The 17,339-nt window shown below is 46.6% G+C and overlaps 1 protein-coding gene across 4 annotated transcripts in view; it reads left to right on the top strand.

Moving 5' to 3' along the window:
* Positions 1-17,339, top strand: part of ERI3 (ERI1 exoribonuclease family member 3) — a 127,986-nt gene that overhangs the window by 57,613 nt on the left and 53,034 nt on the right. For all 4 annotated transcript variants that reach the window (XM_045545613.1, XM_045545612.1, XM_045545610.1 and 1 more), the window contains one exon: positions 7,721-7,793. In XM_045545613.1, coding sequence (XP_045401569.1) covers positions 7,721-7,793 — 73 coding nt within the window. The remainder of the gene's footprint in view (positions 1-7,720; positions 7,794-17,339) is intronic.

Raw genomic sequence — 17,339 nt, forward strand, 5'->3', positions numbered from 1 at the left:
TGTCTTAGTCCTCTCGACAAAGCACCCCATACTTTATAAGTATGAGTGATGGTGGTAAGGTGAGGTGAGAGACTTGCCAGAGGTCACCCCATCCTAATCACAGGGCTCTGCTGGCTCCCTCCAGCCTCACACTTGCACTCCCCTCCCTGTCTGAGAGGACAGTGGGGCATGCCCCAACCCTTCCCTTCCCTTCCCTTCCCTTCCCTTCCCTTCCCTTCCCTTCCCTTCCCTTCCCTTCCCTTCCCTTCCTTTCCCTTCCCTTCCCTTCCCTTCCCATCCCAGTCCTGGTCAAGGGCTGCAGTTCTCAGCTCCGCAATGGCATTTATTAACATGGATTTGGGCTTTGGAAGAAGGTGTTTTAATACTGCGAGAGTTCTCCCTAGAAAACCCCCACTCCCACCTCGCCCCCCATCTGAAGCATGGCTGCTGGTGGTGAAATTCATTAGTGTTCCCTGACAGGCAGTGGCGACAGAGGCGCTCGCTGTCTGCTTCCCGCTCCCTCGCGCTCATGCTCCCGCTTCACGCACACTGATATTTAAAGCTGATGGGCTGCTTATAGACTTCTTGTACCATGACAAGTTTGGGGAGGGGGGTGAGGGAGGGAGAGACAGACAAGGAGCCAGCTGTCATGCTGGTATTTCAAACAGTACTCTCGCCTGACCCTTTGCAGGCTCCAGCAAGTGTATCATCTTTCTGAAGCCTGTGGTTGGAATTGTAACCTGCAGCCGTCCCAGAGGATGCGGGCAAGTGTGGGGGCAAAGTGGGCTGAGAAGTCAGCAGTGCATTCCCCTGGGGCTGTGGGCAGGCAGGGAAGAATGGAGGGACAGCGTGTGGCAGCGTGTGTGTGCACACGTGCACGTGCTTGAGCAGAAGTGACAATACCTGAGTCTCTGTAAGTGCCCTCCACCTTGCCCTCCCACCACCAGAAGTAAGACAGCCCTTTCTCAGTGGTCTCACCTAGAAGGGGTCATTCTGTTTATGTTATGGCCGCCATCTTCTGGATGGGCCTGGCTGCTCTCTGAATATAGGAATCCAGTTCAATTAGCCTCTACCTTGAGGGTCCTGGCTCTCAGCGATACTCATAAATATGAGGTAGTCAATTTAGATAGAAAGTTCTCCCATTTTGTGTCTAGCCTAGGGTCTTGGCTTTTGTTCCTTGGTATTTGTGTGCTGATTCTTTGGATTTGGAGAATGAGTCCCAAGCTGCCTTCTCCATTCATAACTCCTCCCTTCAGCACACGCTTTTTGAGTTGATTTTTGTAGCTGTGGAGTGGTTCTAGAGCTTTTCCTCTTCTTGGCATCCCAGCAAGTCTTCTCCAGTATTCTTTTTCTGACTAAAGCACTGTTTTCTCAATGCAGGTGGTCTGGAAGCATCTGCAAAGGCTAGTGCAGGTTTGGTCTCAGTTGATCTCCTTAAAGCCAGAATCCCTTCCATGCAACCTTGTTTATAGAGCCTTGACTGGCTCCTTAAACCCTCACAGAGCATGGAGGTGATGTCACTTACCCAAGGATACACGGTCACTTGACCACGTTGTCTCTCAGTGTAATGGAGCTGTGGTGCTGGATGGGGGTTGAACTGCACTCCTCACCATCAGGGGCCTTTCCAGCTCCAGGTCCCTTAGTAGGGGAGGTCCCTGGGGAGTAGGCCAGGCTCCTTTCTTCTCAGCTCTTTTGCTTTGTCAGTGCCACCAGTGCTGTCATTAGTATCCCCAGTTTCAGGCACAGCAGTGTATGTGGGTGTCTAGGGAGTGGGAAGGGGTTACTCATAAAATACCCTGAACATCTTTTGCTGAATGGTGAAGCCAGAATGCTCTGTAGATTCAAGTGTATTCTTGAACTGTCAAGAATCATCTTTAATGAGATCAGCTCCTATAACAGTCCCAGACCCCATTTCCCCTTCCCCAGCACTCTGTCCTGTGGGCTTCTAGCAGGGAGTTCTGGCTTGGGGGGCTGATGGCTCTGGGCAGCACCTTCCCTCCTTCCTGTTCTGCCAGATTCCTACATTGGCTAGAAGCACGAGTGCTAGGCCTGCCTGGGATGGGCCATGCTGTGTCTTCTGACATGGTGCTTCATGCAGGTGAGATGGATACTAACCAGCTTTGATAAGTAGGAGGCTCGAGCATTAATTTTTTATACATCAGCAGCAGCCAAGTGAGTGAATTCAATTATAAATCTGCTTTCTCTCCACCCTCCTCCCCCCAATGTGGTGGTTCAGAGCCGAGACTGAGGAACCTGTTGAAATGAGAAACCCCTATTTCCTAGCTTGACCCCCTCACTAATTCGGGTTAAATTGCTACGCTATTGCAGTGGTGACACATTGTGTCTGCCTCTGTTTGTATAAGAGGATGCGGTGGGGGAGGAAGGACCAATTTGTGCAGAGATAAAAGGTGTCACGGGCAGATAACTAACGTCCCAGCCTCGTGCCTGCTCTCATTGTTGCTCAATTTGCTCCGTGTGTAAGCTCAGCCTTCCCCTCTTTCTTCCTTCCCTCCCCTTGGTCATATTTTACCTTGATGCCACAGTGTAATGATGCCCTGCGTAGTGGAGGAGGAGATAGGCACCTCTGGCTGACAGCCCTTCCTGATAACCAAATTCCAGCCCATCCATCACCAGCTACTCTCCTCAACTTGAGGAAAAGGGATCGTGAAAGGCGGGCCGTTTATCACCCGGGGTCTGTTTATCTCCTCTGGGTGGGGGAACGGAAACAGAAGAGACAAAGAGCTGTGTCCCAGCGAAGTGCTGCCTAGGCTGGGTAGCGTGTGCGTGCTGGATGCAGACTCACAAAATGCAGATTCTGGGAGCTCTGGCTAGATAGGACTCCCAGACTGGATCCAGTGGGAATGGGACCTTTCCTGAGGCTCAGGACTTGGAGAGGAGCCTAGAAAATTGTGACAGTTCTGAGATGCAGGACAGCTAGGGGCAGCATTCTTTGAGAGTGTTGGGTAGCTGGGCCTTCTGTGCCGCCATGGTCCAATGATGACTTTGAAGAAGACAGAGCCTCTCCTCTTCTGTTCACCTTTGTCCCCCAACACTCCCCCATGTCATAGGAACACGATAGTTTGCTCCCGCAGGTGAACAGTATATGCCTGTCCTAGACTGTTGAGCACAAGACTGACAGCCCACATCCACTCCAAGATCCAGGTCCTGCAGCCTTCCCTGAGAGGCAGAAAGGGTCACAGGTGGCTCCAGAGTCTGTTGGTCCCCCTCCTCTTTAAGGGCTCGAATCTGCTAAACGTGAGAGTGACATACATCTCCCTGAGTTGGGTCTGTCCCTAAGACTTAAAGAGAGAAAAGCATGTAAGGAATATTGTCCGTGACCTTTTCTAGTGCTATGCCTGCTCTCTTGCTGGTCCTGACTGTTGGTGTCCATCTGCCAGTCTGTGGGTCAGACCTCCATGGATGTGCTGGTCTCCTTGCCTCAAGCCTGGCAGCTCTCCCCCAAGCTCTGTTCCACCTAATCTTCAAAGCTGAGCTTCACTCACAATGGCTCCACCTTGGCCATACCCATTAGTGAGGGGGGTGTTTCCCTAATGAGCTACTCCCCTGTCTTGGCTGGCGCCAAGCTAGCCACACCTGTTTGCCATCAGGGCTGTCTGGGCCCCGCCAGAGTGGCTCGGCTGCAGGTGGTAGGGCTGAATGAGGGGTGGGGTAAAGAAGACTGGGCTCCTTTTGCTTTGTGCTGTGTGCTTGGGGGGGCAGTTTCTTACAATCCTGTTCCCCCTATATTGTTCCCTTCTTTCTAAATAAGGGGAGGACTCTGTGGTTTCTTTTTTGTTATTCAAAAGGAGTAATAAGGGACTTGAGGAGTACCACATCTTTTCTAACCTTCCTCTGGAGGGAGTAGTGAGCAGCAAGTCAGGGTCTGAGAATAGGGTTTGATGTTCTGTTCTGAGGACCCTGAGGGGCCAGTGTGATAAGAGCAGGGCCACAGGCAAATGCCAAGGGTGGAGCCCCTTTCTGGCCCTATTTGAAATGCAATCATGTGCCTCAGTTTAGAGCCCACAGGCAGGACTGGGGGGCCCTTCCTTAAAGGGGCCCCTTGCATTCATGAAGCTGAAGGAAGTTTTGATTTGGTTGAAAAAAATCTCATTCCTTTTTATGGCCTGGACATAATTGGCTTTTTTCTATTGGCCATCAGTGATGTCATTCCGACCCTCATAAAGAAGGGGAAATCACACCTGTGGACTTGGTGCATAAAATTTCATTGGGCAACAGTAATAAGCATGACCAGATGATGTTTGGGCAGTTGGGGGAGCTTTGTGCCCAGTGAATCCAGCTGCACAGAGACCTGGGCACCATAAACCTGCTTGCACGTTCGTGCCCGCAGGCTAGTCCAGGGCGCACTGCCAGTGGCTCTTTTCTTGGGATCAGTATCTGGTAAGAACTTACAGCCTTCAGACCCTTTCTGTCAGGGGGTCTTTTGCCCTTTTTGTTTCCAAATTGGTGGAGCCATGTACCCATTGGTCCCTGCTGATCCTAGTCTTTGGCTCCTAAGAACCTTGAACCCAGGTGTGACCTTGAGCAGTGACCACTGTGCTACCTGGCTCTCTAAGGCCCCAGGCTTTGCCTCCCCAGGAATGTAAAGAGCTCCGAGTGCATCTTACCCAACTGATGCCTGTGCAGTCAGAGCCTTAGATTCCATTTCTAGTTCTACCTTTGGCTTGTATGACTGAGCAAATCCTTCTTCTCTGAGCCTCAGTTTCCTGTTTTGTATAAAGGGTGACAACCACTGTAACCCACCTTCCTCACAGACATCATCTCAGTCCTCTAAGCTGGAGTAGGGGTGTGTGATAGAGATGTGTAGCTGTCTTCCCACGACACCTGGGAGTTGAAGTTTGGGCATCTGGCTCTGTGCCTATGGCGAAGATGGGGCCATGTCCTGCTACATCTGTACTGCCTATATTTTGGAGTCACAGGGGTAGGACCACCCGGAGGACCACTCAACAGCCTGAATGCCCATAAGTGAGTCTGCAAACTGCATGGGTACCTGTAAGTGACTAGAGCCCCTGAATGAGAGTTGTAGTCCCCATGTGCCCCCAGTGAAACATGGGGTACAGAAGGGTGGTCAGGATTGCTGCTGAGCCATATCTGAGGCTGAGTATCCAGCCTGACAATCTGTTTGGTCTGTCTTCAAGGTGGCCCCTCTGGTGTAAGTCTCTAAGAGGAGGACGCAGGATCCTACTGACCTAGACCCTTCCTAACTGGGTAGAAATGTCTACAGCTGTTGTCTACCCCTGAAATTCTGAAAAGGGAGCCCCTCCCAGAGCTGAGCCAACAGGACTCCTGGCCTGTGTCAACTAAAAGAATCAGGGGGTGCTGAGGTTGGTTAAAGGAGAAGATAGGGGCTTCCTGTCTTTTGCTGGCCAGTCCCCTGATCTGTTCCTTTGCAGATCATGCTGCTTCTGGTGGCTCCCTTCGCTTACAGACCTGAATGTTAGTTTTCTAAAATTACCCAGCAAGCATTTTCCAAATTCCAAGGATAAGTGATAAAGAAAGATTGAAGGAAATAAAATTATTGTCAGATTACAGTTCTGCTTCTTAGGCAGCCACATTCTAGCTCTTAAAGTTACTTTTCATTCTAAAAAACTTAGCATAATTTCCTCATATTCTTGGTCCTTCATCCCGAGTGGGTACATCTGTCTGGATGCCCCTTCATCATCTTGGCCTGAGAAACTCTTGAAGTTACTGAGAGTATGTGGTCTGGTGTAGGAAACTCTGGGAAGAGCTTTCTGGACTCTCAGATCTTGGAAGTGTTCTACAAGGAAGAAATTGAAGTCTTGTTCTCTGTCGTTTCTAAAGACATATCTTGGACTCATGGGAAGAAGTTACAGGGAGACAGATTTTAGTTTACTATTTTTTTTTTTCTTTTGCTGAACTGATATGCAGTCTCATTTAGTTTAGTATTTAAGGAAGGACATTCTAAGAATTGAGTCTAAAGTTAGAGCTGGCTGCTGCATAAAGCAGTGAGTTCCTTGTGTATGACGATGGTCTGGTAGAGGCAGCCTAGTTTCATTTCAGCTCAATAAAACTTACAAGGCACTAGCTGGGGCCCTCTCCTTATCTCTACGCTCTTCCCAAGTGATCTTACCTACTCTTGCAGCTTTAGTTTTACTTAAATTAGACAAATGATTCAGCAATCTATATCCTTAGTCCAGACCTCTCTTTAAAACTGGATATCGAGCTGCTTTGTAGACATCATTCCACTGTCAGATGTCTCCCTAGGTACCTCAAATTCAGCAGGCATTGAGTACTCACCATGTGTCATGCATGTATCTAAAACTGCATTCCCAAACTCCTGCTTCCTTCCAGTGGTGTGCTGAGGGGGAGGCAGTGGGAGCAGTCACACCGCCCCCCACCTCAGTTTGGGCAAAAAGGGCATACACTACATGTAGAGAATTTTAAAACAATAATAAAATTGACTTAAATGTTGGCCTGCTGTGGGTGTCGAATATGCTCTCTATGCTACTGCCTCCTTCTTTGCATCTATCTTAGCAAGTGGAGTGAAGCTAACCATGCCATGCACCTTTGAATTGGGCTCCACTGTGTTTTCTCATTGGGCCCCACGTCCCATTTGGTCACCAGGGCTTCCTTTACATTTCTGATGTCTGTTCCTTGATTGCTGTCTCTGCCACTACTGTCTCTCCTCGCCTGGCTACTACCCTACCTTTTTAGTCTGTTGTTTTTGCTGCCCCCAGAACAATCTTGGTAAATCATAACTCTTCAGAGGCTCTCCATTGCCTGTGGCCAAGTTCTTCTCTTAGGAAGAAAACTGTGATCTTTCCTGGCTGGTATTTCTGGCATCGCCTTCCTCCATCCTTCCATGCGCCCCCCATGCTGCAACATAAGGGTGTGTTTGCCTCTTTCTTTCATTGTCCATTCTTCTGAACAAACTGAGCCCTTTAGGGACAGGGGTTAAGTCTTACTTTTTGAGTCCTAAGTTCCTGACCCCCATTAGGCATCAGTGCATGTTTGGTTGAATAGATTTGTATGGGTGAAACAGCATCATCAGGTGGAGGGGGTGTTAGTGGGTAAATTCTAACTTAAAGAAAAAAGCAAGAATAGACCCGTGGTTTAAATTCTGACCTTTTCTTGTTGTTCTGTGTGGCCTCTTCTCTATCTGAAAAAAAAGCCTGTAGCTAGAGGCTTAAATGTGAGCTGAATCTGGTACCCATCTATCTCTAAATCGTGTGCTCTTTCTCTCCCCTGTCTTGTCTCTCTGCCTCTCTGCTGTGACAAAACAGCAATAACAAACTGGTGCATGGAAAGAACATAGACGTTGGAGTCAGGTTTAGAACTGGGTTCAATTCTTGGCACTGTCATGTTTTAGCTGTGGGACCTTGGGTAACCTCTCTGAGTCTCATTTTCTCATCTATAAAATGTAGACAATAGTACCTACCTCACAGCATCGCTTTGAAGATTTAAATGTGAAAAGGTAAGTAAGGTTCTTAGCACATTGTAAGCTATTAGAAAATAGTAGCTGCTGATATTATTTTGAATAGAGTCTCTGGGCTCTCATATTTGGCTCTGAGGGCTGGATCTGGAGCCCAGTGTCCATGGTGCTGGAGGTGGGATCCCTTTCTCGGGTGGGGTGGGAACCACAGCTTATGGATTGGCCTTTTGGGGTCTATTTGTCCTGTAGACTCTGTTGGACTTCCTAGCCTAAGTCTCCATACCTGGGACATGGGTGTTTCCAACTTGTTCTCTCTTCCCTTTTTTGTAGGCTCCCAGGCCAGTGCCAGTACTTGGGCTTGCCAGTGGCTGATTACTTCAAGCAGTGGATTAATCTGAAAAAGGTACTGTGTGTGAGCTCTGCCTGGGTGCTTCCTCTATTTCTCCTGGGCCTCAGAGCTCCCCTCCCTTGCTTTCTTTTCTCCTCTCTGTTCTTTTTCCTCTTCTGTTTTGTTCTTCTCTTTTCTTAACATCCCTCCTTCCTCTTCTCTAGCTAATATGCACTGAAATGTTGTGGTTATTTCTGAGAGTGGGGAGCTGCTTGGGGACCAGGCTGCTGGGTGGAGTGTGATGCTGCCCTAGTTTGTGTCACCCAGACATGCAGAGAAGTCCCAGTTAAGTCTTGCCCAGAGATGAATCTCTGGGCTGAGCTATGTTGTCTCTAGGAGAGATACAGCGCTAGCTGAGCCTCTGGGAAAATATTCTCCTTTGATGTCATCGTGAGTGTGGCCTCTGAACCTCCTGACTGGCCTAGTATCTCCCTCTGGTTGGGGATTGGAGTTCATTCAAGCTGGCTTTGGTCCAGCCGAACTCCAGTGGACCCTTGCTTCTGTGAGGAAGGGCCATGGAAACTAGAACCTAATTCCCTTTGGGCATGAGGGAGGAGACTGCCACTCACGCAGCAACAAGCACGTGGAGAATTGCTCTGAAGCTGGGGGCTGACAAAGATCTTGTGTAGGTGTGATGGTGGGTCCTGGCAGAGAATGAATCACCCAGAAATCTATACTTTCCAGTGTGTGCTGTACTTCCTAGATTAGCAGAAGAAAGGATGTGTAGGACTAGGCAACCCAGGTCCCTGCTCTGGGGGGATCCTTGCTCTAGGAGGTCCAGTCCACTAGGGAGACTCACACTCATAAGTCATTTTGATCTAAGGACAACAGCCCTGGAGCAGCCTCAGGAACCTTATGCCACCAGTCAGCTTAGTAACTCCAGGAAGCTCAGAGAAGGTAGTGGCTCTAGGGCCTCAGAGAAGAGAGAGCCCACTGGGGGGCCAGCCTCAGTATTACGGGGATTTGAGTTTTGAACTGGGCATTCAAGGAAGGAGGGATATGGACACGAGGAGGAGAGAATGCTTTCTTGGCAGGGAGAGCAGCATGATTTGGTGTGTGAAAATATTTGTGCCACACTAAGAATGACCTTGGACTTAGTTCCATGCTTTGCAGCAGCATTTGGAAAGTCCTTTGCACTCTGGTTTGTCCGCACTTTGACGCCTACCCACCTCTCTTGTTGATCTCCCATACAACTGAGCAACTGCTGCTTACTACTGCTCTTTGGCTGAGGAGACTGGACTCTGCCTTAGCCTTGGGCCTCAGCCTGCGGCCGTCCTTCTATCTGACTTGTCCCCCAGGCATATTTCTTCAAGCATATTCCCTCTTGAAGATTCAACTCGGGTATCACATCTGCTGAGAAGCTCAGCAGTCAGTTTTGAGGCTCCTTGGCACTTGGTCTATCAGTTGTCTCAGTTGAAACTGAGTCCGTATGTGTTTCCTTCCAGACACGTCCATCTGGAGCACAGAGACTGAATGTGGTTCTTCTCTGTGTCCCTGGTGGCTAGACCGGGGCTAGGTATAGAGTATGTGCTAGTGAATAATTGCCAGCTGACTAACTCATCTTTGAGAACTGGCTCCTTAGAGCCTCCCAGGTGGGGCTTGGTGGAGCTAGAAGTGCGAGTGTGGCTAGGCATGCTCTCCTGGAAGACCGCACGCCAGCTGTCAGAGCACATCCGAGGCTGCTTGCTGGCCTCAGCAAATGCAATGTGAAGGCCCGGCCAGGCGAGGCAGGCACTGACCATGAACAATTACTCTGTGAAGTTCACTAGACTTTTTGGTGTATGGATAGCTCCCTGCCTCTAGGTTCCTTGGCAGAAAGGCAGGAAAGCAGCTGACCCGTGTGGTAACATTGCCACCCAGGGCCACCTTGGGGCTGCTGGACCCAAAGGGGTGGAGGCAGGCTGTCCTGAGTCTGTTCAGCTTGGTTCTCTGCCAGACTGTGCTGAGCTATTTAGGGTGAGAATGGGTACGAGGGGAAACTGAGAACCCTGTTCCCAGTTGGCCTTGTAATTTCCTCTCATGAGGTAAACTTAGCAGGTCTGGGAAAAACAAGGGGTCTAACCCCTTCCTCTATATACTCCAGTCATGTCATGTTCCAGGTGTGCTTAAGGGTCCGAAAGGAGAGATGGCCTAACTCTGGAGTAGCCCGTTCCTTGCTAGCAGCTTTGGAGACACAGGCTGCAGAATCCTGGAGGCCCAGGGGCATGGTAATCTTTCTGACCTTTATGTGGTGTGACTTAGTGCAGGCTGCACGAAGAGTCCTGCTCCCTTAAGAAGAGTAATGATAGAAGGAAAGCCAGAGAGGTTATTGCCAAGGTTGCAGAAGTATTATGTAAAAGCCTTACTCTGTGCCTTGTTCCCCCCATGTGACCCAGGCTCTGACAGGGTCCTCTCTAGTCTTTGACCTTACTTTATCTTTCCTCCTTCCCTTTTTTGTCCCCTCTTCTTCAACTCCCCTAGCAGAGTTTTGCTGCCAAAAAAGATGGAGAGGGTCCTGGTCTGATTAGCCACCTGAGTGAGTGAGCAGCTGCGACTGAATTCCCCATCCTCGTTTCCTAAGGCCTTTCTTTCAGCTGCCATCTCCTTTCAGCTGCCCTCCACAAATGGTGTGGGTCACATCAGGAAATAGTAACTTTTCTACTGCCAGGTTTCCACATCTCCTGCTTCCACCTACTTCCTCTGTAGCAGAGTGGAGCAAGCCAGTGTTCGCTGACATTTGGGATGTCATTGAATGATATATTCTTATTGAGCTGTCATCTTAGAGAGGACTTGGGGCCCTGCTTCCAGTTCCCTCCAGGAGGTCAGAGCTGTCACTGAGGGCCTGGAAGAATGTACAGACACACACACACACACACACACACACACACACACACACACATGCACATGCATAAATATACGCATGTACTCATGTGAATGAATGCACCCAAGTGAATACACTCTAAAATTTTATGTCCATGTCCATACGTGCATGTGTACATATTCACATAAACATAATCACCTGCAGAAATATTTGGAAATATACCCAGATATGAATGTGTTTATTAATATAAATATGTATTCATAAAGTGTGAAGACACACGCACAGAGATAAACATATACAACTTCCTCAATAAACAAATATTCTTGAGTGCCTTCTGTGTGCCAGGTACCATGTGAGATCCTTGGGGTATAACAAAATATGGATGTTGAACAAATAATTTCAATTGCATTGAGTAACACTAAACGATTCAGGGTCATAGATCATATAATAAGGAAATGCCTTAGTGGGATGGGGTCAGAGAATAGTTCCCTAAGGAAGCATGTCTCAGCTGAGACCTGAGGGTTGCGTAGGAATTGGCTAAGCACAGTAAACAGCATGTGTTGAGGCCCTGAGGGGAGTAGAAGCCTGACAGCTTCATGGAACTAGAATGTAAGTTCCAGGAGGACAGAATTTTTGTCTCTTTTGTTCACTGGTCTATCCCCATCACTCTGAGTAGTTTGTAGCGCACAGGCGTTTGTTATTTGTCGAGTGAATGACTGCCTAAAGCATTCTGAAGGTGGCAAGAGGAGAATGGCATGAGATGAAGCTGGAGAGGGAGGCAGGAGCCTATAGACCACACTTTGATTTTGACCTTTATGTTTAGGGTAAGGGGAAGATATTAAAGGGTATTAAACATAGGAGAGGCATCATCTGATGTGCATTTTATAAATGCTCTCTCTGGCCGCAATGTAGAGAGAGCTATGATCAGATTTGGGAGACTAGTTACTGTTTTTTCTTGAAGGGGCTGCATTTGGCATTTTTCAGGTGGGACAAATCATTGTATGGGTGATATTACTGAAGTTGTAGCATCCCCAGCCCCTGTTCATTGAATGCCAGTAATGTCCCTCCCCAAGTCATATGACAACCAAAAAACATATTCCACTTCCATACATGTCCAGTGGATGGGGTGGAAGTGGGCAAGTACTGTCCTTGGTTGAGAACCAGAGAATTAGATCATTGGTGTAGACTAGGTGAAAGATGATAGTTACTTGGTTTAAACTGATAGCAATGGAAATGTAGAGAAATGGACTGATTCCTGAGTGTTAAACAATATGGTTAGTTCTGCTATAGTGCAACATACAGGTTCTTGAAAATCACCATGCTACATAAAGTTGTGCAGTACAAATTTTGTTAGGAGTACAACACTGAAAAACTTCATCAGTGACACATTAAAAAAAGTTAGGAATCTAATAAAAATGGTAGGGTAGTTTTACACATGTTAAATGGTTAAGAAATACATAAATACTACAATAAATATGGCACTTTACCTTGAAAAAGACCCATACTTTGCTTGTAGAAATGGGCATGACAAGGGTTGTAGATTGTGCGTTATTGTGAAATGGTAGAAGAAGATAGTGTGAAATCAAATGGAAAGTTGTAGCCAGATGAATGTGTTCTGTAGCATGTCATGATCAAGCTAGCTGGTTGACGTTGGAGGTATGTACATGGACGTGTTTTGTATATTCCTACACAGCTCTGTTCAGCTGAGTATAGTTTCCTATGTTTATCCAGTGTTTCTCATGGACAAAATTGCAATAAACAAATGCAAAATTTGTGTTATGCTAAATTGTTCCCTAATACATCACTTGCATTGGAACAAATTTGCTCTTTCACAGTGAGTGTTATAGCAGCACTGATTGTATAATAAAGAGGAAATAATGATTGACTGGCTGTGAGGGTTGAGGATGTGAGACCATCATGACCTCAGAAGTTATGATTTGAGTAACTAGGTGAATTGGAATGAATTTACTGAGATAATGGAAGAAGGAGAAGTTTTAAGGTTAGAAGAGAAGATGAATTCAGGGTGGGGCACATTGAGTTAAGATGCCTTTGAGACATTCTTGTTAAACTATTGAGGAAGCAGTTGAGTATATAGGTCTGGGGTTCTGGGGTGAAGTCTGAATAAGAGATACAGATTTGGGAGAGTTATTGGTGTTGAATGCTAACTAAAGCATGGAAGTGAATGGGATTGCCCAAGCAGAATGTATAGGGTGAGAAGAAAAGAAAGCCTAGGACAGAACACTAAGAAATACCAACATTTGAGAGATAGATGAGGAAGAGTCAAAAATAGGAGGAGAAGGAGTGGTCACTAATAGTAATAGTAATAATAATAGTTCTTATTTATTGATTGCATTTGTGTGCTAGACCTGTATTGTCCAATATAGTTTCCACTGGCCACATGTGGCAATAGATCATTGGAAATGTAGCTAGTATGATTGAAGAACAAATTTTAATTTTTATTTAATTTTAATTAATTTAAATGTAAATTTAAAACTTTCTTGAAAAACTTTTAAGTATGTTTAGAACAACTTGGGTTGGTGAATCTACATTTTATTTTTTTATTTTTATTTTTATTTTTTTTATTTCAGCTCATCATGGGGGTATATAAGTTCAGGTTATATACATTGTCCATGTCCCACCCATCCCCCTGAGTCAGAGCCTCAAGCGTGTCCATTCTCCAGACAGTGCGCCTGGCACTCACCATGTAGTCATACCTGAATCTACATTTTAAACTGTTAATTATATAAAATCTAAATGTAGACAGAGTCTTTCTTATGAAAATTTGGTATCCCAATTGATATGTGCAGTAAGTGTAAATTATACATTAGATTTCGAAGACTTGGTATGAAAAAATGCACACTATCGTAATTTTTTGTATTTATCACGTCAAAATATTTGGATATACTAAATAAAATATGTTATTAAAATAATTTCATCTGTTTCATTTTACTTTGTAATGTGGCTACTAGAAAATTCTAAATTTCGTATGTGGCATCATTATATTTGTATTGGACAGTGCTGTGCTAGGCACTAACATAGCTACATTATCTAATCTTCACAACACTATGCAGTAGTTGGTGTTTTGCATTTTAAGGTTGAGAAAACCAAGGCATAGACCCATGATGAAACTTGCTCAACATTTTCACATTAGTATGTGGCAGAGCTAGAACTTAAATTTAGTTTTGCCTGACTCTTTGTGCTAAGGAGACAGAGAAAGAGTAAAAGAGTGATAGAAGAAGAAAGATCATGGAAGTGTGGTACTGCAGAAACCAAAGAAAGAATTTCAGAAGAGGAGGAGTGGTCGGCTCAGAGAGGCCCGCACAACATGAAGACTGAAATTGAGCACAAGGGCCTCTGTGGCCTTGATGAAAACGCTTGAGTGGCATGATAGGGACAGGAGCCAAATTGGAGAGAATCGGAGAGTAAATGAGAAATGACGAGTTAGAGAAACTTAAACTTTTTCAGGAATGTGCCTTTGAAGGAGACAGAAAGGACAAGAGCTAAGGGAGGGGCAGGTGTGGGGTTCAGGCGGGCTGTGTTTTCTAAGATGGAAGACGTGTGCTTTTTTGTAGGATCTGTTAGAAAAGGAAAGGTAACTAGAAAAGTGAGAGAGAATCAATAAAGGAGATCTGTGAGAAGGTGAGAGGAGATGGGATGGAGAACCTAGGTTCTTGAAAGTGTGTTTCTTCAGGAGGAAGGTCCCCTCTTCCATTGTAGTGGAGGGAAGGAGAAGAGATGGGTGCAGATGAATGTGGGCAGGCTTGCAGATTTGGTGGTGGCAAGTTGAGGTAGTTCCCATCCCATGAGGGGATTTTTCTCTATGGAACAAGGTAAGTCATTTGCTGATGACTGAGAGAGGAAGGCTGGGAAGGATTGTGGAACATAGAGAGGATAGTTGTAGTTTCAGTAAAGAATAGATGTGTGAGCTGACTTGAGAAGTAGGATTTCTAGGTAGTGCTGAGGGTCCAGTTGAGGTTGATAACATTAATTCATAGTGGAGCCACTCTGTTTGGTTGTATGACTTTTCAATTTCAAATAATTCTCTCCAGTTTGGCTTCTGTCCCCATTATGCCACCCAAGAGTTTTCACTAAGGTCACAGAGGTTGTTACTAAGGCCAGTGCTTGTATTTCAGTCTTTATGTTGTGTGGCCATCTCTGAGCTGACCACTTCTCTTCTGAAACACTTCCTTTCCTTGGTTTCTGCAACACCACACTCTCATGATCTTTCTTCTTCTATCACTCTTTTACTCTCTTTCTCTGTCTCTTTAGCATAAAGAGTCAGGCAAAACTAAAGTTCTAGCTCTGCCATATATTAATGTGAAAATGTTGAATAAGTTTCATTGCTGCTCTATGCTTTGGTTTTTCTTAACCTTAAGGTGCAAAAAATAATAGAACTACTGCACAAGGTTGTTGTGAGGAACTCAGCTACCTGGCTATGGGCATAGAAGAAGTAGACATTTAGATTCATCCAGGGTAGAGATTTTCCTCAAGGAGATACAATGAAAGGAACAGGGAGTTGAAGATATTGACAAGACAGCAGTTGACAAGAGGGACTGTGGGATCTAAGCTTAATGTTGAGGGAAGAGAAGATAGCAGTGGGTCTGATGGACATGGAATAAGTAGTTAGGTACCAGTAAGATGAGGAACAGGTATACTGGGTATAGTTGAGCATGCCGGACAGAAGGTTGAGAGATTTTCGTTAGAGAATGTCTGAATGAGTGATTTCAGAGATGGGGCAGTTCTAGGTGTTGGCAGGTTCCAAGGTGTGGCCATAGAAGTGGGTAGCTAATATTGGGTAGAAGAAACTGCTATTATAGTTAAGGAATCAAGAAACAAAAACATTGAATGAGAGCTCCATAAGGATGTTTGTAGAGGTACACATGCGCACATAAAATATGTGCATATGCACAGACATGTGTATAAATACATGTACAAATGCATACCGACACACATACAGTTCATGTACATTCAAACCAAGTCATGCAAGTGTGTGCACACACACTCATGAATTGTCTAGAATCCCCTCTGATGCTTGGGCCTGATTGGGTGATGTTAGGGTTTGGATGTTTGTCGCCTCCAAACCTCATGTTGAAATTTGATCCTCAGTGTTGGAAATAGGGCCTAATGGGCGATATTTGGGTCATGGAGGGGAGCAGATCTGTCATGAATGGAGTAGTGCCGTCCTTCGAAGTTGAGTGAGTTCTCACTCTTAGTTCTTGAGAGAGCTGGTTGTTAAATAGAGCCTGGCACCTACCATCTCTCTCTTGCTTCCTCTCATGCCGTGTGATTTCTGTGCAAGCCGGCGCCCCTTCACTTTCCACCGTGAGTGGAAGCAGCCTGAGGCCCTCACCAGATGCCTGATCTTGATCTCTTCCAGACATCAGAATTGTGAGCCAAATAAACCTTTTTTCTTTATAAGTTACCCAGCCTCAGGTATTTCCTTTATAGCAACACAAAACAGACTAAGACAGGAGGACTTTTGGAGAAGCAGACAGGCAGCCTTTGGAGGATTCTGAGTCAGTCCCAGCAGAAAGAGCTCAGCCAGTCATGCCCAGCAGTTGTAGGGATGGAGGCCACCTAGAATCTAACAGACCCAGATATGTTAGGGTATGAAGATTGCTGCTCTACTTTTCCTCTGTCTTCTGGACTCTATGCCCTGCTGTGATTTCTGAGTGCTCTGGAGTGGGTGGGATTGGGACCAGCTCTTAGAGTAAGGAGGAGGAGACCTTCCTGGGTCCCCCCAAGGAGGATTCTGTCTCCCTCCCTCCCCTGGGAGGAGACAGCAGGAGAAACTGCTGAAGGGAGGGTTGGTGTCTACGATTGAGTACGACTTTTCCTGACCTTGGAGCATTCAGAGTCCCAATCAGTGCAGTAATAAATTAAGGGCTTATGGAGGAATAAATTCTCAGCCTTAATGAAGTTCTTTGCTAGGGGCCATAGGCAGGTCAGCAGGTCGGGATGATGCAGATTGGAGGCTTCAGCGAGTGGGCTGAGCTGGCTGGGAAGCCATCAGGAGTGAGAGGATCCAAAACTCTGCTAGTCAGGTCCTTTTTTGGAGCTGTGGGCATAAAGCTGCTCAAGTGACAGGCAGGCTGACAGAAGCTAGGACTCTTTATAGAAGGATGGCTGCAAGGTGCCAGCCACAGAGCCCCTCCCCTGGGGCTATTCAGAGCTAATTTGGGAAAAACAAGACCAAACAAAAATGAAAACCAAGAGCAGTGTGACTATCTGGGGGCCCTGCAAGTTGTTTGTTTTGTTTTGTTTTGGAGGGGGACACTTTGCACTGAGGGCAGATATTTCTGGGCCACTCAGTGGTCAGAACCAGACCGGGGCTGTGATCCCAGGTCTTTGGCATTATCCAAAGTACAGCGCATTGTCCATGGGGCGGTGGGCAACTGTGGGTTGGGATCCTGCTGGGAGTCAGCTCTGCGGGCTAGGTAGATCAGGGCCTCTAGCTGTCTTTGGGAAGAAGCACTTGCAGAGTCCAGGACACAGAGCACTACGTGTAAATGAGGGAGAGGTCGGGGCACAGGTACGTGCATGAGATAAGGGGAGAGTGAGTGGGAGAGCAGCCCAGTGTGCTTGCTGCTGGGTTTGACGCTGGAACACTGGGAGGGGCCAGTCTTGAGGGCTGGATGCTGCTGAATTAGATCCTGAGTTCTTTCCTTTTTCATCCCACCCTCTGCAACATCTGCCTTTGGGGATAAGTTCTTGGGGTATAGTCCAGAGGTGGAGGAGGGAACGGTGCTGTGTTTGGAGTC

The sequence above is a fragment of the Lemur catta genome, chromosome 3 (assembly GCF_020740605.2).
Source record: "Lemur catta isolate mLemCat1 chromosome 3, mLemCat1.pri, whole genome shotgun sequence".
Lineage (NCBI taxonomy): Eukaryota > Metazoa > Chordata > Mammalia > Primates > Lemuridae > Lemur > Lemur catta.